This window comes from Trichoderma camerunense (genome assembly GCF_050948025.1).
Source record: "Trichoderma camerunense strain CBS 138272 chromosome Unknown V8C40scaffold_6, whole genome shotgun sequence".
In the NCBI taxonomy this organism is placed as follows: domain Eukaryota; kingdom Fungi; phylum Ascomycota; class Sordariomycetes; order Hypocreales; family Hypocreaceae; genus Trichoderma; species Trichoderma camerunense.
In genome coordinates, this window is record NW_028145364.1 from 1,664,730 (window position 1) to 1,688,222 (window position 23,493).

Sequence of the window (23,493 nt, forward strand, 5' to 3'; positions counted from 1 at the left end):
TCATTTTGTGGTGGCTTAGGTTGGTAGTCTTGGGTTATAGTGTTACATGATGCTAAGTGCAGTAGTATCATGGCGACGGGTACTGGCGAATGAATGGCAACGCAACCCTCCTTTGTATCGGGGAGAAGAGAGAAGCTTTTCTTTCAGGCGCCTTGGCACGACCGTTTTCCCTCTTCTTCGTGAGGGAGGGAGGGGGTGTGTGTGGTAAATAAGGGATCAGCGCCCGAGTACGACGTTGAGAAAAAAGTTATATCCCTACCCAGCTGCGTTAAAAGGGTAACGTACTCGTACTTAAGTCTGGTAGCAGCCTCTTGTGGGAAAGGGGCCTTTTATTCAGTGGAGGCAGTGGGATTCGAAGTGCCGAATGGGAATGCCTGTGTATGACGATTATTTCCTCTTTGTGAATTGGTAGAATCGGGGTTGAAAAAGAAAGAAGAAGGCGGAGGAAACGAGCCGAGGAGGGACCGGTGCGGGTGGGAGGGTGTTTTTTTGATCTGGTGATCTAGTGAACATCTGGGTGTGTATAAACTGGCATGGGGGGGAAGAAGGAAGGGGATGTGTGTTTGGCTTTTTCGGAGGACGGAGTTGGATGGAGAGGTTTTGTCATGCCTCTGGATGCGGGTATGGCCGAGTTAGTTTGTGGGGTGGGATGGGATTGTGTGGGGTGCTTGAGAAGGAAAAAAAACCATGGGGATGGGAGTTGGTGAGATTCTGGGGATTGAAGAGCACGTGTTGGGATGGTAGATGATTGTGGTGATTTTTGTGGGATTAGAAATGAGGACGAGCCGGGGTTGGTGTATCTGTAATCTGTAGTTCAACTGAAGGACTTGACAGATCAATTGTTGATTTACTTTTACATGTGGATTTACGAGTACGAAGAGAGTTGAGAGTTGACAACTCAGGTAACAGCACGCGAGTGTAAACACTTCAGTCTAAAAGGTAGCATCAGGCGTTCGTATCAAGACGCACCGAAAACTCTTCACCTACAGCATAATTCACGGTAACAAGGTCGTTCGTCGGGACCATTCCCCGAACAAGTACTACCTCGACTTCACATGCAATGTCAGTAGGCGCCATGCAAAAAGGCATCATCCCACAGCCCCGTGTCAGCTCGGCCCTTTCATATAAACGAGACTTGCGCCATTATTCCTCCGCTGCAAGCGCAATTCGGCAGTGGTGACAAAGCATATCGGATAACCTTCTATTCTTAAAAAAAACTCACGACAAGGGCCGGGCCCTTCCGAGTCTTGGGCGGTGAGTTGGCGGATGAGTGGCGCTAGGGATTGGATTGTTGATGCTGGGGGTTTGTATGCTAGCAGAATCTGATATATCGTGAATTCAACCTCTGGTGGCGTTATTGGATGTGGCGTTCCTTGCAGGGTCCTGCTATAACAGATTGATGCAACGGCTGCTGAATCTATCGCTCTGCTTGCATCAGTGCAACGGCACGACGCAATACTACCAAGACTTTCTTTGCTGCCTTGAGTGCGGCCGACAGACAGATGAGGTCGGGGAAGCGCGGCATAGAATAGCCTATTGCCGTTCGGTGCGGGGAACCCCTGGCCTCCCTAGTCCGGGGTGCCTTGAGAAGAAGAATGGCAGAGGGTTAGGGCAGAGCCCAGTCGGCATCTCTTGAACGTGAACACGGCTCTCTTGCGGCATCTGGAGCAAGGCCGGCCGGCTTCTCTCCGGGCAGTTTCTGGGGTGCAGTTGCATGGTGGATGACGTGGCTGGGGCTGGGATTGGGTATGGACATGGACGGTATTGCCTGTGCATCGCGGAGACGAGCTATTGATTCTGGTGGCGAACAAGCTGCGGATGAGGAGAGCAAGAGAGGCAGTTGTGCTGAGAAAAGAGGTCCGCAAAGGAGAGAAATGAAGGGGCTAGAAGCTTGGCTATGTACGAGTAATGAGAGCCTCCCACTATTAGCTTACAGTCTATCGTGACACTAGCCGGCGTTTATCGAACCATGGTTGTGGTGTTGAGGATGACTGCCAGAGCCGACAAGGTTCACGCAACTCCGGGTGTGTGATTGGTGGCATATGTTGCATGGGCTAGGCTCCAGCAGCTGCCAGCCAGTCGCTGCCCTGGTTCGTCGTCTATTTGGGACGGTCCAGTGACTCCCGCGCGTTTCGTGGGCGTGGGGTTCATTATGAGTGATCTTGCATTCTTGTTTCTTTGCGTATTGAGTGCGTGATGGCATAACCTCGCTGATTGTGCTTCCTGCTTCGTCGTGTCAGATAGAGATCGACCAAGGAGAGGATTGACATGTGCGTGTGCTCTGTACGACGGCGAATCCATCTGCCTGATTAGGAAATCGATAGCAAAGAAGCCAGACTTATACTGTAGTGTCACCTCAGGTGACAGCCTGGCGTATTCACACGAGACACTGCGTGTGCGACCGGGTGTGTCGGCCATGGTATTTGGGTCTGCAGCCTTACAACGGTATTGATCCAGCACATTGGGCCGACTATTCCCTCAGCGTCCGCCCAAATGCCACAGCATAACGTGGAGACTATGCAGATGTCGTGACCGTTTATCATGGGTCGTCAAATTGTGATCTTCGCGGTGCGTCTCGATAGTACTTGGGGCTAGCACCCGTGGCTGAAGGAAGCAAGGCTCCGTTGTACCCATCGACCTGGATATTGTAGGCACTCCGTAATGTTCCAGCAATACCACTAGGACATAGCGGCTGATAGTATCTTCCTCAACTGCTGAACCTCTTGGCCCTTTCATTCCATCCCGTCCCCTATTCAGGGTGACTCGCCACTCTGCCCATGTGTGAGCTGTGTCTGCTGAGGGTGCGACAGCCTACGTCGTTTGCGATCCTGAGACAGGCCAACAGACACAGACACCAGCGTTGGCTGGTGACGGTGACGCCTGATGAACGCAGTCGGGACAATCATAGCAATAGGCCACCACCTGATCCGCTTGTGGTGCGATATTGCGCATCGCAAACGGAGCTAAAACAAGGAAGCGTTTCTTGTAGAATCAAGGTTCAAATGATTAACAGCATACGGTAGGTAGCGGTAAGCATACATGTAAGCAAAAGTAAATCGCTAGGAGATTCGCTTCGGCTGGCATGGAGCACTCCTACCTGTCAGTACTGGTACCCCAGACACGGAACTTTTTACCTTGACTGTGTTGTACGAGTACAGGGCCGAGAGCCGTACCGCCGGCTATTTTTTCGATAATTCCAGCACCATGTGGTCGCTGGGGAATCCGCTAGCCCAGGGGCAAAAAAACAATTCCAGCGCTGTGGCGCTAAACTTTAGCCCTGATGCCCATCTCCCGATCGGGATGCGGAGGGCAGCTGGTTCTTTTTCTCTGCCCGTCTTGCACCAAACATGACCAAGGCGAGGATTGGATGCGACAAAGAGACTTCCTTTCTTGTTCATCTCGCTTCTCTTCGGCCGCCAGATCGTTAGCATGGGTAAGAGGCAAAACTTACTCCTCAACTCCTCACGGGTTGTGCTACCGAACTGGATCAGCGGCGGAGGCAGAGCCAAAGTCAGAGCTCCATATGATAGACGTCGCGGGCATTCTCTCCTCGAAAACCACGTGTGTGAGAGCAAGCATACTCGAATGCCTCGCCGATCCATCGTTTATGCTTCAGTCATTCTCGTATCGTTGAAACAGAACAGCACAACCAACCACTCATTCACTCGGGGAGTCTCGTCGTTTCATGCACGGCGCGCGCTCTTGGCTCGGCGTCTTTCTGCTGCCTCTCGCCCGCTCGCAACAGGGCCGAGTAAGAGATGGACAGCGGCCGACCATCTTCAGAGGCTGTCGTCGATAGGCCGAGCCGGCAGAAGAAGTGCGACCCCCTGGCACTGCTGGCCTGGAAGTAGAGTTGCGGACCACCCATGTCGACACCCATGTCCAGCCTGTCTGAAACCAAGAATGGCAGCCAATGGCATCATTACGTTCCTGGAAAGTAGCCGTGGATCCACTGCGCTCCTGTGGCGGCTATACGCCACGGAGCGTGTACCTGGGCTCTACTCAGGAGAGCTCAATCTCAATGGGCAGACTCGCGAATAGCATCCGTACCCAACCGCGGAGCTTTTCGTAGCTTCACGACGCTCCACCCAAGCCTGTCTCTGAACTTTAGATGACCTCCTGCGAGGCTTAGGCTGCTAGCTTTGTCTCAGAGGAACAATCTTGGTCCGCTGCTCCCAGCCAACTGCCGCTCCCGCGCGTACGAGTGCGGAACACGGAGTATTAGGGGAGAAGCTTTGTTTGATCGTGATGGCGGCTCTATCATGGCCTATTTTTGGCGTGGAGGCGCGATATAAGGCAAGTTTCCTCAACGCCGTTGCGTCATCTCTCTCTCTTTCTCTCTGCCATCCGTGTGTTCTACGTGATACTCTCTTTGAGGGCTGAACGCTTCCCCTTTCATCGACGACTTCTCCAGCCTTTCCTTTGGTTTGCCCAAGACAAAGAAGTGCAGTTCTAGACCATCCATCTTCATCCAGTGATCTCTTTTCTTTCACCATTCACATTTGCGAGTGTTCATACCTCTTCCTCATCCATTCATCAATCCATTCTAGTGCTTTGAACAGCATTGTTTCTCCTTCTTTCTCTCCTTGGCATCAAATCATCTTCATATACAGCCCTCCACGGCCCACCCCTTTTTCGGCCCGTCGCCCGCTTGGCATTCGAAGACCAAGCAAGAAGAACAATTCACCAGCATTAAGCATAGCAAGTGCCCTGGCATTGCATCCACTGCTTGCGATATACTACCGAAACAAATCATTTTGACGTGGTAAGTTACTGTGGCGCTGCATGCAAAATGTCATCTGTGGAGAGCAACATGACGGGCACCTGGCGCGCGTGCATGGTCTCCCTTGTCTCTCGATTTGTGCGGGCCGAGCAACTCCAGAAAAGTTTCTGTAGGGTGCCATGGCAGATGCTGAAGATGTGCGGTTGGCCGGAGCATCTGTGTGCGCGCTCTCAGCGAGTGTGTGCGGATACCTCATGACCCTCGTCACGGCGGACGATTGTCTGCAACGCTTGGGCCCAAAGAAGAAGCTGCTTACCTTCTTCTCAACTTGGCTTCACCCTCCTCCTCGGTCTCATCCAAAGAGCAATCGGCGCGTGATGGTGGGGTTTGGGGGTGTTTGAAGGCCAAGGGGGGTGTCGATTCAACACGCCTTGCTGCCATGCCATGCCATGCAAAGGCCATACATCACCAAAAGCCTTTCTTCTGCTATTGTATTGTGCTCTATTGTCATTCACTGCCCATGCCTATTAAAGGGCCATGCCCGGCCTCACTTTTCACAATCCTCTCACCAACACCTCTTCTCATCATCATTGCTTTCTTCCCTGCGCATTGACAGCTCCTTTGCGCACCCTCTATCAATAGCAAAGCTTCAGTCTCGAAGCTTGTGAGGGAGAGGGCATTCAGAGTCAGTCCCTTCTCTCTGGCTCCCGTCTAACATCACCCTTCCCCATGTCTCTCATTAACCGCCCCTCATTCCCTTCAACATCGCATCACTCACAATTGTGCATTTCATACAAAAAGCCTGTGGTTGGACAAACTTTTTCACTCTTGGACAAACTGCTGACTCTGTTTTCTTTCTCGTGTAGCCTATATCTGCCCGGCAGTATATACATAACTCCCCTCGAAATTCGAACCGTGGAAAGGTTGTATCAATCTGTTTCCTGGTCATGATGGGCCTCTCAACCATCTTGACCGCCTCTCTGCTGGCCCTGCGCCTCTTCTCGGTGCCGGCTGTGGCTGTACCGGCTCCGTCTCCGGCTGCTGATTCAAAGGCCGTGGCCGCCGCCACAAGCTGGTGGCTTCCCAACATCCAACGCCAGGGTACTGTTCCCTACTCAAACGCCGGCGCTGGTTACCAGATCTACCGCAATGTTCAGAGCTTTGGTGCCAAGGGTGACGGTGTCACTGACGATACCGCGGCCATCAATGCTGCGCTGAGTTCTGGAAACCGATGTGGTTCGGGTTGCGATTCCCAAACCACCACTCCGGCCATTGTCTACTTCCCTCCTGGTACCTACATCGTCTCGTCCCCCATTCAGCTCTACTACTACACCCACTTGATCGGTGATGCCACCAACCTGCCTACCCTCAAGGCCTCCCGTAACTTTGCTGGTATCGCCGTCATCGACTCCAACCCCGGCTGGTATGGCGCCACCAACAACTTCTTCCGCCAGATTCGCAACTTCAAGATTGACCTGACTGGACAACCCATCAATACCGGCACTGGTATTCGCTGGCGTGTTGCTCAGGCCACTTCGATCCAGAATGTCCAGTTCATCATGAGCACTGACACAAGCACAAACAACAAGCAGCAGGGTCTCTGGGGAGAGGATGGTTCTGGCGGCTGGCTGAGCGACCTCACCTTCACCGGTGGTGCTCTGGGCATGTGGGTTGGCAACCAGCAGTTTACCAGCCGTAATCTCGTCTTCAATGGCTGCCAGACTGCCATCTACATGAACTGGAACTGGCTGTGGAGCTTCCACGGCATCACCATCAACAACGCCAACGTTGGTATCGACATGAGCGGCGTTGATGGTAACGGCATCCAGCAAGTCGGCTCCATTCTGCTTGCCGACTCTAAGCTCACCAACACAAAGGTCGGCGTGCTCACCAACCACGACCTCAACCAGGCAGGCACCTATGGTACTCTGGTTCTGGATAACGTGGACATGACCACGAACACCCCCATTGCCGTCAAGAACGCTCGCACCGGTGCCACCCTCCTTGGAGGAAACGCCAACATCGCCTCTTGGACCCAGGGCCGCGCTTACACCAACAACAACGGAAAAGCTGTTCAGGGCACCCGTGCCACCGTCTCCAAGCCTGCTGCGCTGACCGCTGGTGGCAAGGTCTTCACTCGCAGCAAGCCCCAGTACGAGAATGTCCCCGCCAGCAGCTTTGTGTCTGTCAAGTCTCGTGGTGCCAAGGGTGATGGAAGCACTGATGACACTGCTGCCATTCAGGCCGTCTTCAACAGCGTTTCCTCGGGCCAGATTGTCTACTTCGACCACGGCGCGTATGTCGTCACTGACACCATCAAGGTCCCCAAGAACATCAAGATTGTCGGCGAGGTCTGGGCTCTCATCATGGTTGGCGGTACCAAGTTCAAGGATATCAACAACCCCCAGCCCGTCTGGCAAGTTGGTCAGCCCGGCGATGTCGGCAACGTCGAGATTCAGGACATCATGTTTGAGACCCTCGGCCCGCAGCCCGGCGCCATCATCGTGCAGTGGAATGTTGCCGGTTCTTCTCAGGGTGCTGCCGGTCTTTGGGATGTCCACTTCCGTATCGGTGGCAGTGCCGGCACTCAGCTGCAGTCTGACCGCTGCGTCAAGACCCCCAACCAGACGACCAACCCCAACCCCTCATGCTTTGGCGCCTTTTTGCTCCTTCACGTCACCACTTCTGGAAGCATCTACATGGAGAACACTTGGCTCTGGGTGTCCGACCACGAGCTTGATCTTGCCGATCACAGCCAGGTCAACATCTACAACGGCCGTGGTCTCTTGATTGAGAGCACCAAGGGAACCTGGCTGTGGGGTACCGCTTCGGAACACAGCGTGCTCTACAACTACGCCCTGAACAACGCCCAGAACGTTTACGCCAACATCCTCCAGACTGAGACCGCCTACATGCAGGGCAACCCTGATGCCAGAGTTCCCTTCACCTCCCAGTCCAAGTATGGTGACCCTGACTGGTCCAGCTGCACCACTTCCACTTGTGCCCGTACCTACGGTATTCGCATCGTGAACTCGAGCAACACCCTCATTTACGGTGCCGGCATGTACAGCTTCTTCAACAACTACGACGGAAACACTTGCGTCAATGCCAACAACTGCCAGGACAACATGATTGACATCCGTAACTCTCAAGTTAAGCTCTTTGCCATTAGCACCAAGGCCAGTATTAGCATGGTCACCCTCAATGGCCAGCAGTCTGTCTTTGACAGGGACAACCGCAACACATTCTGCGGCACCATTGCCTCTTTTGAGACGTCATAGAAGGACGACGAAGATGCTCCGGCTGCTTCAGCCCCAGGACCCAAAACAAGCCCTGGGGGTTACAGTACGCCTGTCCCTGGGCTTCCGGGGAAGCCGCAATCTACTGAAAGCGTCTTGCCCACATCAACCAAATCTCTGCCGCTGGGATACGGTTCCGAGGAGGTTGTTACGATAACTCGGACCGTGTGGATTAGCCCAGAGGCCCTGCCCACTTATACATATTATGACTGAAACGTATATATGCGATATGCTTGGGAAAAACTCGAGCATTTTTTCTTTTACTCTTGATTCTCTTTTGCTCTGTTCCGCGAAGATCTGATCACCCTTGATCGCTAGGACGCATTGTCATTTTTTGTAAAAAGAGAAGATTATTTCCTTTATTATTTATTTGGTCTTGTCTTTTTTGGTCTATTTTTTGGGCACCACTGTGGGAAGGATTGGGGATGGAAAAGGGACAGCACTGACGTGCAGCATGGGTAGAGATTAAAAAAAATACGAGTTGATTGACTTGCCACATTGATTGTCTATGCTTTGCCTTGATTGTGACGTTTCGGTTTGAGTCCTAATGGTTGTTTGTGGTTTGCTACGCTGCACGTGTCTAAGGGTGTTGATCGTACATGGCGAGCATAGTGTAATTTGTTACTGGGATATAAGATGTGCGATGTAAGGCTGCACCAAAGCAAGTGATGACACAGAGACTATAGCATGCTACTACCTGTTTGTAAGACATATTTAAACAGTCTAGAAAAGTAGAAGAAATGACAAAAAATTTATTAGATCAAGCTGTATGTATGTGTAAAATGTCAAGATACAGGTATATGACTTAAGAGTATCATGCAAAACACACCAAGTCATGCCCGGTAGGCAAAAAAGACACAGAGAATATTCGAACAGAGGAGCAAAAGTGAAGACTCCTTTAGGGGAGCAGTGTAAGAGGACTCCAAATTGGTTAAAGCAGCTACTTCACTGGATTTCGGTTCATTTGTTTTGGCTTATAAGGACGCGGGAGCCTAGCTGTGAGGCGTAGCGGGAGGATGTGGTTGGCTGGTTGGAGCTACGAATGTTGGTGGGATGAGTCATGCCGAGCGCTGGAGCGTTGACTGGCACTTCATGCTTGGTATTATGGCAGACTGCTTGGGATTTTAAGAGACGGCTTGGTGATGTTGTGAGATGTGCTGGAATAGTGAAAATAACTATTGCTCTGTAATGGAATATATCTAAATGAATAATGCGACAATGACGCCGGAATATACTGGGCGGCTGGTGTAAGTGTACATCCATATACTACCAAGTCTACGATCTTGTCTGCTACTATTCTACGTATTATACAATATGTACAGAGCAAAAAAAAAAAAAAGATGCCACAGCAGCTTTTCGAACAAGAGACAAAAAGTGAAGGCTCCAGAGAGGAGAAAACTTTCGATTCAATGACTGTTTGCGTTATTCAGCTACTTCACTGAATGTCTGCTCGTTAAAGTTGCTTGATAAAGGACTTTTGTGTAGTGAAAGGCGGGCTGTGATTGGCTTGTTGGAGCTGGGATGGCGATGTGGGGGTGAGTCACACACCGAGAGCCAGAGCTGTAGGCTGGTGTAAGTCTTGTGTACAGCATCATTGCTTGGTCTGGGGTATCGTCTTGTGCATCTAGATGAATTTTACAGTGAAAGTTGGAAATCTACGTGATGATAGAGATTTAGGCATATACACTCCAAATTTGTGAATATGAATGTAGAGAGAGACTCCGATGTTGTAAAAATAAGGCCAAGTCTACGAAAGTATCTACTAATGCATCTACATACATATAACCTGTCATATAGAAAGACAGACAGAGATAAAATAAAAAAAAGGATGCAACAGACGTTACTCGAACAGAGTGACAAAAAGTGAAGTCCCCGAATGGGGTAGATGAACTAGATACGGGACGAAGATCGCCCATTTCCAACTGGTCTCATTTTTGGAGAGTTCTTAAGCTACTTCACTGAACATCAGCTCGTTTAATTTACTTTATAAGGGGTGTTGGTGTCATGAGATTTGGACTGTGATTGGCTGAGTAGAGCTGGGGTGGTGAGTCACATCCAGGGCTGTAGCTGTAGGCAGGCTGGTATAAGGCTTGTGTACAGCATCATCATTACTTGGTATGGGATGTTGTCCAGTGCTTCTGGAGGAAGTTTACATTATTGACGGATTTTTGATATATATTATTAGCTATATTCTGGTCTTGTGGATTTGGAGTTTCTGAGGTCATAAAAAATGTGACTGGGTCTAAGGAGGGAGCTATAAATACGTATGTTTACATACATGTAACCCGTGGTATTCCATGCTATGATAATGGGACAAAAACAAAGCGAGCCAAAGGAAGAAAAAGAATGCAATAAACGTTACTCGAACCGAGTGACAAAAAGTGAAGGCTCCCAATTGCCAATTGGGGTACAAGTTCCATGAACGGAACTCTCCGAAAAGAGCCCGCTTGGAAACAAGTCTCATACTGGAGAAAATTCAGCTACTTCACTGAAAACCAACGTGTTTAAATTGCTTTATATCGGACATTTGAGCAAGGGAAAGGACGACTGTGATTGGCGTGTTGGGTAGGCATCGTGGCTGTGCCCATGTAGGATCTAGGTCTTAGTCAGGTGGAGAGTTGATTCATGGTATAAGATTTGTGAAGGAGGATAAAAGATTATGTACGAGGGGATATACATAAGTGGTTAGTGTCGCTGTTGGCCGCGATGTCTTCAATACTCATACTTGGGCAAAAGCTCTGACGAAGGCAAGTATCACCATGGGAGAGTCGTTTGATCATTGGACGGGAATATCCCGTGGACGAATATTAAGTGACACTTTGAAGCACCATGGTTCGACTGTTCAAGTCTAATACGAAGCAATATATTGTACATCATTTAATGTTCGAACGTTGAATTAAATAAAATAGCTTGGCATCGTTTGTTCTCATTCACGATGAATGATCGGCCTCGAGTCCAGGATCAACAGGGATCAACGTTGGCAGGCACGATGCTATGCTCCAGAGAACACTCTGATATAAGTTCATGGTCAAAGAATGCAATCACATTGTTTCTGAAAGACTCTATCTCTCTTCAGTGGGCTGCCTATCAACCGCCGAGTATTTCTATGTAGCTGAACAATGCTATCACGCTGGCTCCCAAGTGTATAGGTGTTCCATCAGCCGCCCTACTCTATCCGCGACCATAGTCTAGCACCTCTTTTGAGCAGTAAAATCAATATTCCGCCACTTCGAATTATTTACCTTGTTTGTATCAACGTTGTACTAACCATAATTGCCCCCATTGTTAAGCACCGTTGTGGCCTAGCAGTTGAACAATGTCATGGTATCCCTTCTCAGATGCATACTGCAGCGCAGTTGTGTGGTACTTGTCTTTCACATCGACTTTGGCGCCCTTTTCAATCAATATTTTGGCCATAGCCGCATGTTCATCTCTGATGGCCCTAACGAGCGGTGTTTCGCCGTACTCATTCGTCGTATTTAAATCTGCGCCTTTGTCGATGAGCAGCTGCATAATGTCATCCCGCCCTAGACAAACTGCAGATAAAAGCGGCGTGCTACCATCGTAGCCCTTAATCTCCATATTGGCCCCGTTATTGAGGAGTAAATCTACAATCCTCTCATGGCCCTTCTGAGTTGCTAACCACAGCGGTGTCTGACGATGATTATCCTGTGAGTCGATATCGGCTCCCTGCTCAATCAACATGATGGTGACCGAATAGTGTCCGTTAAAGGCGGCATAGGCGAGAGGTGTTAGTCCCTGATCGTCTCTTGCATCTGCGTCCATATCGCTTCGGTCGAGGAACATCTCTACAGCGGCTTCGTGTCCCCCTTCTGACGCATACGAGAGCGGCGTCCTCCCGGAATCGTCTCTCAAGTGATGCTGGGACTCTCCGCGAGCCAACAACATTGATATGATGGTTTTGCGCCCGTTTGCTGCTGCATGGAATAGTGGTGTTTGCCCTTTATTATCCTTTGAGTGGATATCGATGTCCCCTCGGGTCAAGAGGAGCCAGACAACTTCAGCATGGCCCTCTTTAGCCGCATGAGACAGAGGCGTTCGTCCACCTGAATCCTTCTCATCTGGCTTGACATCACGCCGCATTAAGAGCAACCACACAATCTTAGCATGTCCATTAGCCGCTGCATATGACAGAGCAGTTCGTCCACTCTTATCCTTCTGATCGGGCTTGGTGGAACGTTCCGCAAGTAGCCATTGCGTCTCCAACACGCGCCCTGCCTTTGCCATGTCGAGGAGCGAAGGCTGCTCTCCAGAATTCCAATTCACTGGCGGTGGTGCTGACGAGCCATTGATAAAATTTATCGTTGCGTCGAACAAACCCCAATCAGGGTCGTCACGAGGGTTCGGTGGGGGTTGCCCCGGCGCGGCAATACCTGCGCTACCTATCTGATGGCGATTTCGCATTCGTGTTGTTACTGGACGATGTTGCCGGACATTTATCCATCTTTGAGGGCGTTGACTTGGTCGAAAAGGCATGGGATCAAACAACTCGTACCGTTCGCACCAGACTCTTTCAAAGTTCTCCATGGTAAGGGATACGTCTTTGAGGTATATCGCAATAAAGTCGTGTCTCTTTCTGTTGCGTTCTGCACAATGCAGTATGGCAAGTCCCAGTCCTTGGTGTCCCACTCCCATATAAGATAGCTCTAGGCGAATACCCTTGTTACTGACAGTCCAAGATCTGCTATCTGGAAGCCAGCCAGTGCGCCTACGGACAATGTTGCCGGAGTGCTCAAACGCATCTGGAGATGTAGCCAATAGCGATGAGTGGCGCTGGGTTTTGGATCTCCAGGCGAAAATACTGTCGTCGTCCGTCACCTTCATGATCTCCTCTTGGAGCCTCATAAAGGCCCTGTCCCCCTCTCCATATAATAATGGCATGTTGATGCCGAATATGCCCATTAGACAGTAGGCTCGATCCTCAGACCGCGATGTTTGCCTCGAGGCGGCCCATGACATTTTCTGTGCAACACTTACACTCCCGAGACTGGAACCAGAGAGAACGCTCATGGGTATGCCGGTGCGCTTGGAGATTTCTTGTTTCAGGCTTTCTCTGGTGCCCAGTTCGTTCCATGCTTCGTCTAGGAAGATCATCGTCTCTGGTGCAATCAACTCTTGAAGTGTCCACCCTCTGGTAAACCACCTGCTCTCTGAAAAAGCAACTTTGGATGGCACGTCTGCGAGAAAGCCATAGCAGACGTCGGCCTCAACATACCACTGGTACATGGAGTTGATGGCCTCGGACAGCTCAGCGCTGCTTGTCTTGTCGATGCAACACGTGTCTACCCAGGCATAGTCGTATCCGTTAGCCCTTGCCAGGACACAGCAGCCTCTGATCTTATCGTAGCCTTTTTTATTAGCAAAGCGACTAAGGGTCATATCTTGAAAGGTGACTTCTTCTTCGCCCCAAGTATGCGACAAGATGGCGTAGGGCGGGACATTTTCTTGGCCGAATTCTTTTAGCTGAAACCCCCCGGTATCCAGCTCTTTTGTATAGAGTAGACGCATAACGAAAATTTTGGCAGAGTGATTACTCTTCTGCCAGTGCCTTCAAAGGGAATTTGCCCCGAGTTGTGCTTGAAGAGCTTTGGGGGAATCAGGTGAGGGGACATGGGCAATTGTGCTGCACTCAGCCCGCACAGAAGCCTTGCTATGTTCTAGCGCGTATTACACATGAGCTTGCTTGTAAGCACGGATTATCGACGGTTCACGCACGCATGCCCAAATCATCTAATATGTAACCAATGTATTATTATAACTTATGTTTGGAGAATATGTTGCCTACAGGGCGTTGGAGAAGCTTTTTTTTTTTTTTTTTTTTTTTTTTTTTTTTTTTTTTTTAAAAAAAAATGACGCAATCTACCTAGGTACATGTAGACTTGATGTTATTCTGACCGCCCGTATGAATGGACTGCTGCCGTGGGTCGTCCCACGTCGTAGTCCGCGTGTTGTGGTCGACGAAGTAAGCTCTTCTTTTGGGGGTCCAGCGCTGTTCCCAACCTGGGGGAAGTTGCCTATTTCGCTTTCGCTTAACATCTTCAGATTTCCACATTTCGAGAGTTTCGACAGAATCGACTGTATCTGGATGCTCTGGCCCCAATATAGAGTTTCTATATTGCACACACTCTTCCATTAGCGTAACGGCATCATTAAAATGGCCTTGCCTCATCCTGAATATGGCAAGTTGGTGTATGGCCCTATTAGTCTCCGGGTGCTCTTTCCCAAGAATCTTTCGCCTGAGGTTAACAACCTGAACTACAATCTCCTCTGCCTCTTTATGTTTACCTTGGTTATAGTATATTGTGGCAAGGACCCCCATGCTCGATAAAGTATTTGGATGTTCATCTCCAAGAATTTCTCGCGTAAGATCTAACGTTTGAACTGCAGCAGTCTCTGCCTCTTTGACTCGGCCTTGGCTAGCATATGTCGATGCAAGGTGTGCTATACCAAGAATTGTATCTGGGTGCTTATCACCCAGGATTTCTCGTCGAAGATCAAGAACTTGAATTTGAAGAGCCTCTGCCTCTTCATAGCGGCCTTGTCGACAGTATGTTGCAGAAAGGTTTGACATGCTCTGAATGGTATCGAGATGCCGATTACCGTGGATTTCTTGATGAAGCTCAAGAGCATGAATGCCAAGAGCCTCTGCCTCCTTATACCGGCCCTGTAGACCGTATGCTGCTGCAAGAGCCTCTATGCAATTTATTGTATCTGGATGCTTTTCTCCCACCGTTTTTCGGGCAAACTCCAACGCCCGTTTATTCACAACTTCTTTCTCTCTCCATCTCCCACGGTCGAGAAAAAAAATGGACAGTCTGCTGAAGAGCTGGCGTGTCTCATATTGTTGTTCGTTCAAGTCTGCCCAGTCTCCTATCTGCACTGCATGTGCCAAGTATTTCTCGCATTGCGTCCATGTTTCCGGTTCCGGTGCCGGGAAAAGATCAAAAATGACCTGCACGGCAATGCCAGAATAATAACCCTGGCCTTTCTTTTTCGAAATAAGTTTATCAAAAAGGCTGGGCTTCCACATACTCAGGCCATATCGTGCGGCCTCTTGAACGAGTTTATGCATCTCATAGCTCTTGCCGCCATCCTCTATTCGTTGCATGCCAAGAAAGGAAAAGTCTTTCAGCCGCGTAACGGCATTAGTAGCCTCAGCATCCAACTTCTCTGAGCGAATACCACTGAGTTTGAGTATAGCCGTTATGATTTCGTGCGGAATATTTTGGTTTGCAACGTATGCGAGAACGTGAAGAATATTGTATGCAATCTCGCTTTCTTGTTTAAGGTGATCCATTGAGATACCCCACGTTTCAAGGACGTTATTGGGCACATTAGGTCTCCGATGCCTGTCAAACTCGTTTACTTTGAGGATTTCCCATCTTCTCTTGCTTTGCGCTAGAAGAGATGAATACTCGTTGGCCGATGTCGATGTCCGTCTCATATATGCGCCGGCTTGCGTGATAGCTATCGGAAGCCACTGAAGTTCTTCTAATAAGGCGACGACCTCCGTTGTCCCCCTCCCCACTTCCAAGCTCCCTGCTATTTTCAAGAGAGTTTCTGCTTCGTCATACTTCATTCGGGCGACCTCGATGCTTCGCGTTGGACCTATAAGCGTCCCCGTAATATGAGCATCGCGAGAAGTCCACAATACTGTCCCGGTGGACGCTCGAGGGATGTATTGAAATAGGCTCTTTGTCTCCCCTGGTGCTTGATTGACACCAAATAATCGTAAGTCGTCGGCATTGTCAAGAATAAGCACCCATTCTGGTTGTGCGGCTATTTTGTCGCGCACGGCTTTATATAGCTCCTCGTTTCTGAGTTGCTCATCGATGCCGAATGCCTGCGCTATTGTTTTGTAATCCTGCGAGAATGTTGCCTCGCTGCCCGCATGCACCCAAAACACGGAACAATTCCTTTTATCGCAGCGTTGATACGCATAATTGAGTGCAATTTGTGTTTTCCTTGGCGCTTTTAGTTTTGGTTGTCGCACCCATACGTGGATTTGAATGGGAATTTGGAACTTACCCTGACCCGCCGAGGCCCCAGAGAGCGGCATTACAGTATGCGCGTGACGTCTGCGGTAGGAGCTCATTGAGCTTTTTCATGAGATCTGGACGATTGACAAGATCCTCATTGAGTGGATAAGGAATAACGCGGATGGCGGATCGAGCTGGCCGTAGTGGTATATGTAGGTTGTAAGTGTGGTCACCTTGATGGACGGTGGCATTGTCACCGAATTGAGAGTTTTGAATCTCGCGGCGATAGGACGCTGGTTGCTCCATTGCGTTGCTTGATTCTTGACTAGCTGATTATAATATAATCACTCAAATCGTTCCTAGGAAATTCTTGATGCCTAAGAGAATCGCAAGGCTGGGAGCGTCACGAGACCTGCAGCTATTGATTGGTTGATACAGATGAGATGGGATTTAGATGCCTGCAATTCCGTATAGGTAGGCATCCTAAATACCCGACTTTGATGATAGTGTTAATATATCAATGCCTGACCGCTCGTGTTAATCGGCCTCTAACTTCCATCCTTTCACACGGCTCAACCCCAAGGCTCTGTTACTTTAGACATATGAATGTTGTGCACTCTTTATATCCAACCATTCGGCTTTGCTCTATTGTTATCTTTTCATCTAGTAATATTCTGGCTCCTCATTCATGTTGCTTTGTCTCTGCCTTCACGACTGCCTAACTAAAGACCTAGGCATGGAGAATAGCAGTAATAAGAAATAACGAGGCGAGTATGCTTAATACGCAGGAGACAAGTGCGTAGGTGCATTATGTGTACTATGCGCAATGGTAAGGCAACTGGGGATCTTTATTGAGCGGCAACCCCTCTATGAGTGGCCCAAACTGGGTTCATGCTGGCTGTTCATTATTGATGCCAGCCTATCTGCGATCTACGTTTAAGAGAGGACCTTCACCTCAGAAATCACCACGTTGATGATGACTCGAGCGTATGGATGCCGACAAGTTAAAACTGGTCATAAAAAGCAAAAGAGACGAGAGCTGTGAAGAGTTTAATATCCTTGAGAATAGAACAAAGCAATACTTCTCTCACTTCGCCAATGCACCCCTTATACCTGCGGGGGAGTGATAACAATGGATAATCTTCAGGAATCCTTGAAAACTAGAGTGGAGATGGATATTAATACAAAGAATGAATTGGCAGAAGTACTGTTAGATATGGCAATTCGTGGGGGGAACAACAAGTAGTTCGTTCAACTCATTGTTGAATTTAGGTGCAAAGAGAACAGTCAAGGATTGCCATAACTATTGCGTCATGGTTTCATGATGGAGAATTATGCCTGCATTGCGAATAGATACAAGTAATGAGAGAAATTGTGTGGCAGCCATAATCGAGCGTTATTAAAAATCTATGCAATAGATGGAACGGCTGTTGCTGCAACAGTAAAGACCAGAGCCGCAGAAGTGGCTGTCAATGACACCAGAAGAGTATCGTTTCCTTCTTGGATCTTGACTCCCATATTCGTATCATTTGCCCTTTGACTATCTCAGCAAGTCTATCTCATCTCATGTTATAACAGGGGCATAAGCGGTCTCACTTTTGTTCTTCTTTCGACTTCTTCTCCCTGGCCTGCCTATCATAGATTCGCCCGACCGCGGCCGCCACAACCAGCAAGACTATCACAGTCACAAAGATGGACGACAATAGTCGAACAAATAGCGTTCTTCTTGTTTTCGCTTTGTTGATAGCGTCCTCATCTTTGCTTAATCCATCTTCCTGGTATTTCGGAGGCTCTCTCTCGTCGCCATAGGCAGGGAGCTGAGTTCGTGGGCTGACAGGCGGACTCTCTGTCGTGGTGGAATCGCTGGCTGCAAATACGTCTGCGGAGAGAGCAGGAAAGCGAGTCGGCGTGTCTTCTTTGGTCTCCATAATGGACTGTAGAAGAATTACGGTGACTTCATCGTGGTGGGTTATCTTAGATAGAAAAGACCGTTTCGTCGGGCGTGAAGTGCTTAATATTACTACTGATACTCTAATTTTGCATGGTGTTCGGAGAGACATCAATCAGCTGAGCAAATTTATGTCTGAGGCTAAATGATCTTCATACCAGGGAACTAGCGGTCACTACGTGAAGTCCGTCTCATGTTGGAATGAGAGCAAACGTTGAAGGCCTAATAACTCAAAATGTTGTTGGACCATATGTTCGGGTAGACTGGAATGTAAATCCTAGGCATCAGAGGGAGAGTTTCCCCAGGTTTCCCTAATACCTTTATTCTTGTAACTGAAAGAGTGCAACTTCATCCAAAGTCGATCAGATTCGGTTGCCACTATTTGGCAGACTACAAGCCATGGGAGCGGTAGTGTATTAGTATTATTACTTGTTACTTTTCGAGTGGTATTTCTGCAGGATATCATATAAGCTATTCTGAGACAGTACAAGAGCGGTAGAATGGCCGAGACATTCACATTCCTCGTTTTAGGGATCCAAGGGACTTGATGTTGCCACTTTAGAAGAGATAGCAACCACTTCATTCTCAAAGGGTCAGATCTACCGAAATAAACAGACTCTTTCGAGTTCTGAGAAAAAATATCGATGATCAGTAGCCACACGCGGACATGTCTATTGCTTTGCTTGAAGGGTAGCCTTGAAGAGTCCCTTGCAAGGCCGTGTGGCATCATTGTACGTCGCCAACCCTACCACGTGGACCGATGACAATAAAAGGGAGGCTTCGATGTTGATTCGGCGACATAATATTTGCCAGCCCCACGCGGGGTGCAGTAAAATGAGTTGCAGATTCGGGGGAGAATACCTGCGACAAGAAACATGACCAACAGTTGTTGAAATAGACCTAAAAGAAGTTGCAGTTAGTATCAGAGTTAGAAAGCACAGGTAATTCTACGACAGATTATGCCTTTCCAGTTCAATGCCTCTGTGAGTAGAAGGATGACAGCCATGGAGACCATCGTCATCGGACTCTTCCAAAAGGGAAGACCTTCTCTATGTCTCCCCATGCTGTCAGTGACTCGAAACAGGAGACAACTTCAGCCTCATCCTTTCACATCTGCCTGCCAGCCGCCAATCCGCCTCATATTATACCCCTCAGAGGACGCCTTGTCTTCCTGCCTCAAACGCAAACGGTGTGTTATTCCACCGCCCATCCGTTAAGCGCTCTGCTGCAAGGATCATGTCATGCAGCGCTTAGAGCTGCTCCCCTGATTGGAAGCTTGACCCAACTGGTGCTGCCACAGTGCAAATTCCCGATATTAAGCGATTCCTTTCATGACAAGGCAATTGACATTAATTGGTTTCGATTGGGAGCCTTGCCGCATGCTGTTACGTATCAGGGTTTCGAGTGCGTGGAGTACATGTATCTCCAGGCAGCCCAATGCGCATGATAAAGGATTACCTGAAATGGGGAGTGACGAAACCAGCTTCTTTTACTAGATAAAGTTTCATTTGCTGGGAATAGTTTTCTCTTGTCCCAAACTGATGTTCAGTTGTAAACTCCAAACAAAGTCTCCATCTACGCAACCTTTGAGTAAGCGCTTCGAAAGGGCATTCGATCCTATAGAGTCATATTATTCTCCCGAAACTATCCCTCATGGCTCGAACACTTGTGAATATCTCCGGCACCATATTTGTGGGAGGCAAACAAGGAAAATACACGGGCTCGGCCGTCAAGTCTTCGACGACTTCCAAACATCCCCCCGTTTACGTCCCTCACGGCAAAGGAGTCATGAGATACAAGGACGGCACCATGTATGAAGGCGAGTGGGATAACGGGATATATTCGGGGCACGGGAAATATACAACCAAGACGGCTGAATATGCCGGCATGTGGTCAAAAGGCGTCAAGGCCGGCCACGGAAAACTGACGACCAGCGACGGGCGTGTGTATGACGGCTGGTTCAAGGCAGGCCAAAAGTCTGGAGCCGGCACTCAAAAGAATAACAAAACTGGTCACAGTTACTCCGGCCAATGGAAGAATAATCTGCCATTCGGGAAAGGTGTCTGGCGTTGGGCAAACGGAGACTGGATGGAGGGAACCTGGAACAGCAGTCAAGCCAGCGGAAAGGGAACGACTTTTCGTCACTTTGGTCACGGGTCAATTTATGAAGGAGAGACGCAGAATGGGAAGTTTACCGGCAGAGGAAAGATTACTTACAGGAATGGAGGAGTGTATCGTGGGCTGTGCTTCAATGGCATGAGACATGGCGCTGGATCATACAAGTCGAAGGACGGCGTACTTTACGAGGGGACTTGGTCTAATGATGCCGAGAAGGGTGTTTTCGTAATAACCCATGTGGCCTCTGGCGCTAGGAAGAAGCACAGGTATTGAGTTGCACTCAGTGACAACACCTGGACTATGTTTATACTAAGATAATGAATCCTCTCTGGGAGCTATTTCGTTGAGAGGGAACAAGTTGGCCTTCTCTCCCTTTTATGGTAGCGTTGAGCTTTTAACTATCGATAGAGTTAGGATGGCATATAAAAGACAAAGTTAATAATGTGACGGCGTTATCTATACTCATTGTCTCATGATACCTGCCTGCAGCATTGAGACATACGCGTAAACGAATTCAACATATGTATCCAACTCCATACGCAACCCGCAGACACTGATCCGCGGCTTCACTCTGCTTGGCCTTTCAGATTCTCCAGTAAAGCATCAGTCACTCGAGCTTGTAAAGGGATCACTCCTCAAAATCGCCCTGAGAGATACACTGTATATCCCAAATTACTTCGAGCTTTGTCATCAGAATTCTAAAATAGCCGTCTATGATGAAACTACTGACATAACTTCTGGCCTTGGTAAAGTTTGAGGCCATCAAGGTACATGTACTTTCCGGCCGAGGATCCAATTCTCATCACGATGTGGAACTACAAGTGCTTACTCCCTTAAGATGCTGCTCGCCTTGTTATTTTACAGGTTTGGTCGTAGAGCATCTCGGCTCTTTCTGAGATAGGTATGATTAGAGAGTATGTCCAGTTGATGTAAGGTGGGACTCATGCAGGGAAGCTCTGCGGCGTTGATGCAATCTAGAAGGCAGTGTCTCGTATTTCCTCTCAGCCACCCGAAACATTGGCTGGTCAATTCGACCGTCAGCTCCAAATCTGGCGTGCTGCGTGCTACCCACACCAGTCAAGGTTTCTTGAAACCGCTTACTTGAGCATCTTGATTGTCTTTGCAAGGTTATTCAATACTCGAAGTTTACAACCAATTGGAGCGTGAAAAAGCTGAGAAACAGCTGATATGGTTAGATTTCCGACCCAGGGTCACATTCTTAGATTAGCCAAGGCTAAAGCGGAACTCTCAACCGAAGAGTCGAGACCTTTGCCTTCCAGACGCTCATTGCTACGTCGTTAGGTTCGGGATAGTAATGGGCGAATAAAAAACAGGGTACGGGGTCCAGTGGAGTGGTAGGACCTGGCAGATCTCAACGGGCAAGATCAGGTCGCTCAAAAAGGATCTGAGCCTCGGTATACAAAACGGGTATACAAAACCTCGAGATTCGACTTCCTGTCAACCAACTACGCTGATAACTACGAATGGATCGAGAAGCTGCCAAGACATGTAAGCCGTTTACGAGACTGCTGCTTACACCACGGAAATGGGCCTAGACGATAGCTGTCCGAAATAGCCATCCGAGATAGCCATCCGAGATACTCCGTATTTGCATTTGAGTCACTCTGGGCACTCATCTTCCTCCTTGAGAGGGGGGGGGGGGGGGGCTAAAAGATACCATGACCTGATTTTCCGGCAGATGTCACAGAAATGTGTGGGAGACGCTGGGGCCAGACCGCAAGGACTCGAAACGTGTGGCCGCACAAAGAGTCGGCTGCCCTCGCTTATGTTGGGAAATGCATCAGAGACATGCATCAGAGACATGCAGCCTAGCACGGGCTCGATTGTGGACGTTGCGACAAAAGCATGTGCGACTCTGAAGCTCGCCATCAGCCGTTGGCTTTGGTGATTTAGATGGACCTTTGAAGGATGTGACCCCGTCTCGTGATAAACTGGCTTATCGTCGCCCAATACCATCATTTAAGGCTCGTGGCAGAAGGGATAAATCGCAGCCCAGTATACGAAGTAGAGCCTGAAGTTAGCTTCTGACTCCTTGGATCAGCGGGCTCCTCGGCGACTTTTGTCGAGGCCTCCTGAGTGAGAATTGATTTGAAATCCAACCGGCGCTTCATGTCGCCATCAAGTGCTCGAGTGACAACTTCAAAGCCATGATGTCGCATTGCATGTCCTCTTCTTGATTGATCAATAGCAATGCAAAGAGAAATTATGTTGCGGGCCAAATGGTGTGTGACACAAGCATCTGCGGTAAAGTACCGCGTCTCAGGATTTTGACGTCGGAAAAATTGCGCTTGCTGACATGAGGATGTTGATGCCGTATAGCCAGACACATGCAAATGCAATCTCAGCCCAAGCAGAGCCTCGTCATTTCACCACGCATGCATGTGTGACAGACGCACGCCCGGAATAAACATCCAAGCTCCTGAGAAAAGGGATCCAGGGGGCCAATGGGCCTTTTTTGCACTTTTGTTATCCACCGGAAAGTGACTCAGGCGCGGGCTTGAGCTGGTGCTGCCATCCGACAGATTGGCGGCGAGGGATCGAAACGCCTTCGATGGTGAGAATTGCGCCATTCCGGCGGTGCCAGTGGCCAGCCGAAGCGTGTCCCTGAGCCAAAGCAGCTAGGCGCAAGTCGCTGCGAGAGATCGCCAATCGAAACCCCATGGGCAGAAATGCTGCGAGGGGTCCATTTAATTAGATTAACCAGTCCAGGGCAGTTGATGATGTCGAGAGGCCAGTTGAGTTGGCGTTGGTTCTGCATGTTCAGGGAGGTGACCAAGGTTCCATGCAGTTGACTTTCGGCCTCTTGCGTCGATGCTACCTGCTTGGGGAAGCTGGATGCGGCATAATCGCAGCGCCAGGCACAACTGTGAGCTGAGAGGGTGCCAAGATGTCTCCTTTGATGCTAGGCTGTGTCGGTATCCCAATGAGGGCAATGGTGTTGCGTTGCTCGGAATTGTGATGGTGTTGCTCGTGTCGCTTTCCAAGACACCAAGACACGACTCCATATTACTAGCAACAAACCATCAGCTGAGGTCAGAGCCCGGCTCAAGCCACCCTCGATCCTCAAGCGATCACAAGCAGCGATAGTACGATAGTGAAATAGCAATAGTTCTTCATTGCGGCACTCGCCGCTGTCGGACTCAGGCAAAAAGGCCTGTCGGCGGCTCTCGGGGGCCTCTGAGGCGATCGTCGCGGCTCCTGGAATGGCAATCTCGGGAGTCGGCGCCGCGGTGTTGTGCTCCGTGGCATCGATGGCGAGATCTACCGGGTCCGGGGCCTGTTCTAATTGCTTTCGATACGGCAGCCAACGTCGCAATTTCTTGCACGGCGGTGGCAACGCCGGCTTATGTCAGGCACGTGGACTGCGAGCAGAGGCAAAAAAGA

The 23,493-nt window shown here is 49.3% G+C and overlaps 7 protein-coding genes across 7 annotated transcripts; 2 read left to right on the forward strand and 5 right to left on the reverse strand.

The window, feature by feature from the left end:
- Positions 1-1,953: 1,953 nt before the first annotated feature.
- Positions 1,954-2,349, reverse strand: V8C40DRAFT_241732 (uncharacterized protein). The gene has a single exon (XM_083215077.1). The coding sequence runs from the start codon at positions 2,299-2,301 to the stop codon at positions 2,011-2,013; it is 291 nt and encodes a 96-aa protein (XP_083075134.1). The 5' UTR covers positions 2,302-2,349; the 3' UTR covers positions 1,954-2,010.
- Positions 2,350-5,231: 2,882 nt separating this feature from the next.
- Positions 5,232-8,164, forward strand: V8C40DRAFT_196129 (pectate lyase superfamily protein-domain-containing protein). The gene is made up of 2 exons (XM_083211915.1): positions 5,232-5,408; positions 5,590-8,164. The coding sequence occupies exon 2, from the start codon at positions 5,671-5,673 to the stop codon at positions 8,002-8,004; it is 2,334 nt and encodes a 777-aa protein (XP_083075135.1). The 5' UTR covers positions 5,232-5,408; positions 5,590-5,670; the 3' UTR covers positions 8,005-8,164.
- Positions 8,165-11,052: 2,888 nt separating this feature from the next.
- Positions 11,053-13,791, reverse strand: V8C40DRAFT_241742 (ankyrin repeat-containing domain protein). The gene has a single exon (XM_083215078.1). It carries the CDS (start codon positions 13,549-13,551, stop codon positions 11,308-11,310), a length of 2,244 nt encoding a protein of 747 aa, XP_083075136.1. The 5' UTR covers positions 13,552-13,791; the 3' UTR covers positions 11,053-11,307.
- A 79-nt stretch (positions 13,792-13,870) lies between these two features.
- V8C40DRAFT_241744 (P-loop containing nucleoside triphosphate hydrolase protein) lies at positions 13,871-16,349 on the reverse strand. The gene is made up of 2 exons (XM_083215079.1): positions 16,072-16,349; positions 13,871-16,007 (listed from the first exon to the last, which is right to left on the reverse strand). The coding sequence occupies exons 1-2, from the start codon at positions 16,326-16,328 to the stop codon at positions 13,907-13,909; spliced, it is 2,358 nt and encodes a 785-aa protein (XP_083075137.1). The 5' UTR covers positions 16,329-16,349; the 3' UTR covers positions 13,871-13,906.
- Positions 16,350-17,429: 1,080 nt separating this feature from the next.
- On the reverse strand, positions 17,430-17,950 carry V8C40DRAFT_264608 (uncharacterized protein; the record flags this gene model as incomplete). The annotated part of the gene is made up of 2 exons (XM_083219549.1): positions 17,430-17,556; positions 17,619-17,950. The coding sequence occupies 2 exons, from the start codon at positions 17,948-17,950 to the stop codon at positions 17,430-17,432; spliced, it is 459 nt and encodes a 152-aa protein (XP_083075138.1).
- Positions 17,951-18,413: 463 nt separating this feature from the next.
- V8C40DRAFT_241747 (uncharacterized protein) lies at positions 18,414-19,183 on the reverse strand. The gene is made up of 2 exons (XM_083215080.1): positions 18,934-19,183; positions 18,414-18,870 (listed from the first exon to the last, which is right to left on the reverse strand). The coding sequence occupies exons 1-2, from the start codon at positions 19,031-19,033 to the stop codon at positions 18,716-18,718; spliced, it is 255 nt and encodes an 84-aa protein (XP_083075139.1). The 5' UTR covers positions 19,034-19,183; the 3' UTR covers positions 18,414-18,715.
- A 161-nt stretch (positions 19,184-19,344) lies between these two features.
- On the forward strand, positions 19,345-20,534 carry V8C40DRAFT_241748 (uncharacterized protein). Its single transcript, XM_083215081.1, has one exon. It carries the CDS (start codon positions 19,624-19,626, stop codon positions 20,359-20,361), a length of 738 nt encoding a protein of 245 aa, XP_083075140.1. The 5' UTR covers positions 19,345-19,623; the 3' UTR covers positions 20,362-20,534.
- The last annotated feature ends 2,959 nt before the right edge of the window (positions 20,535-23,493 follow it).

Excerpts from the sequence above, each read along its gene's own strand:
- V8C40DRAFT_241748 (XM_083215081.1), top strand. The coding sequence starts at position 19,624 with ATGGCTCGAACACTTGTGAATATCTCCGGCACCATATTTGTGGGAGGC.
- V8C40DRAFT_241732 (XM_083215077.1), bottom strand. The coding sequence starts at position 2,301 with ATGGATTCGCCGTCGTACAGAGCACACGCACATGTCAATCCTCTCCTT.
- V8C40DRAFT_241747 (XM_083215080.1), bottom strand. The coding sequence starts at position 19,033 with ATGGGGAGACATAGAGAAGGTCTTCCCTTTTGGAAGAGTCCGATGACG. Across the intron at positions 18,871-18,933 it reads AGAGGCATTGAACTGGAAAG|GTCTATTTCAACAACTGTTG; the intron begins GCATAATCTGTC and ends AACTTCTTTTAG.
- V8C40DRAFT_241744 (XM_083215079.1), bottom strand. The coding sequence starts at position 16,328 with ATGGAGCAACCAGCGTCCTATCGCCGCGAGATTCAAAACTCTCAATTC. Across the intron at positions 16,008-16,071 it reads TGGGGCCTCGGCGGGTCAGG|GAAAACACAAATTGCACTCA; the intron begins GTAAGTTCCAAA and ends AAAAGCGCCAAG.
- V8C40DRAFT_196129 (XM_083211915.1), top strand. The coding sequence starts at position 5,671 with ATGATGGGCCTCTCAACCATCTTGACCGCCTCTCTGCTGGCCCTGCGC.
- V8C40DRAFT_241742 (XM_083215078.1), bottom strand. The coding sequence starts at position 13,551 with ATGCGTCTACTCTATACAAAAGAGCTGGATACCGGGGGGTTTCAGCTA.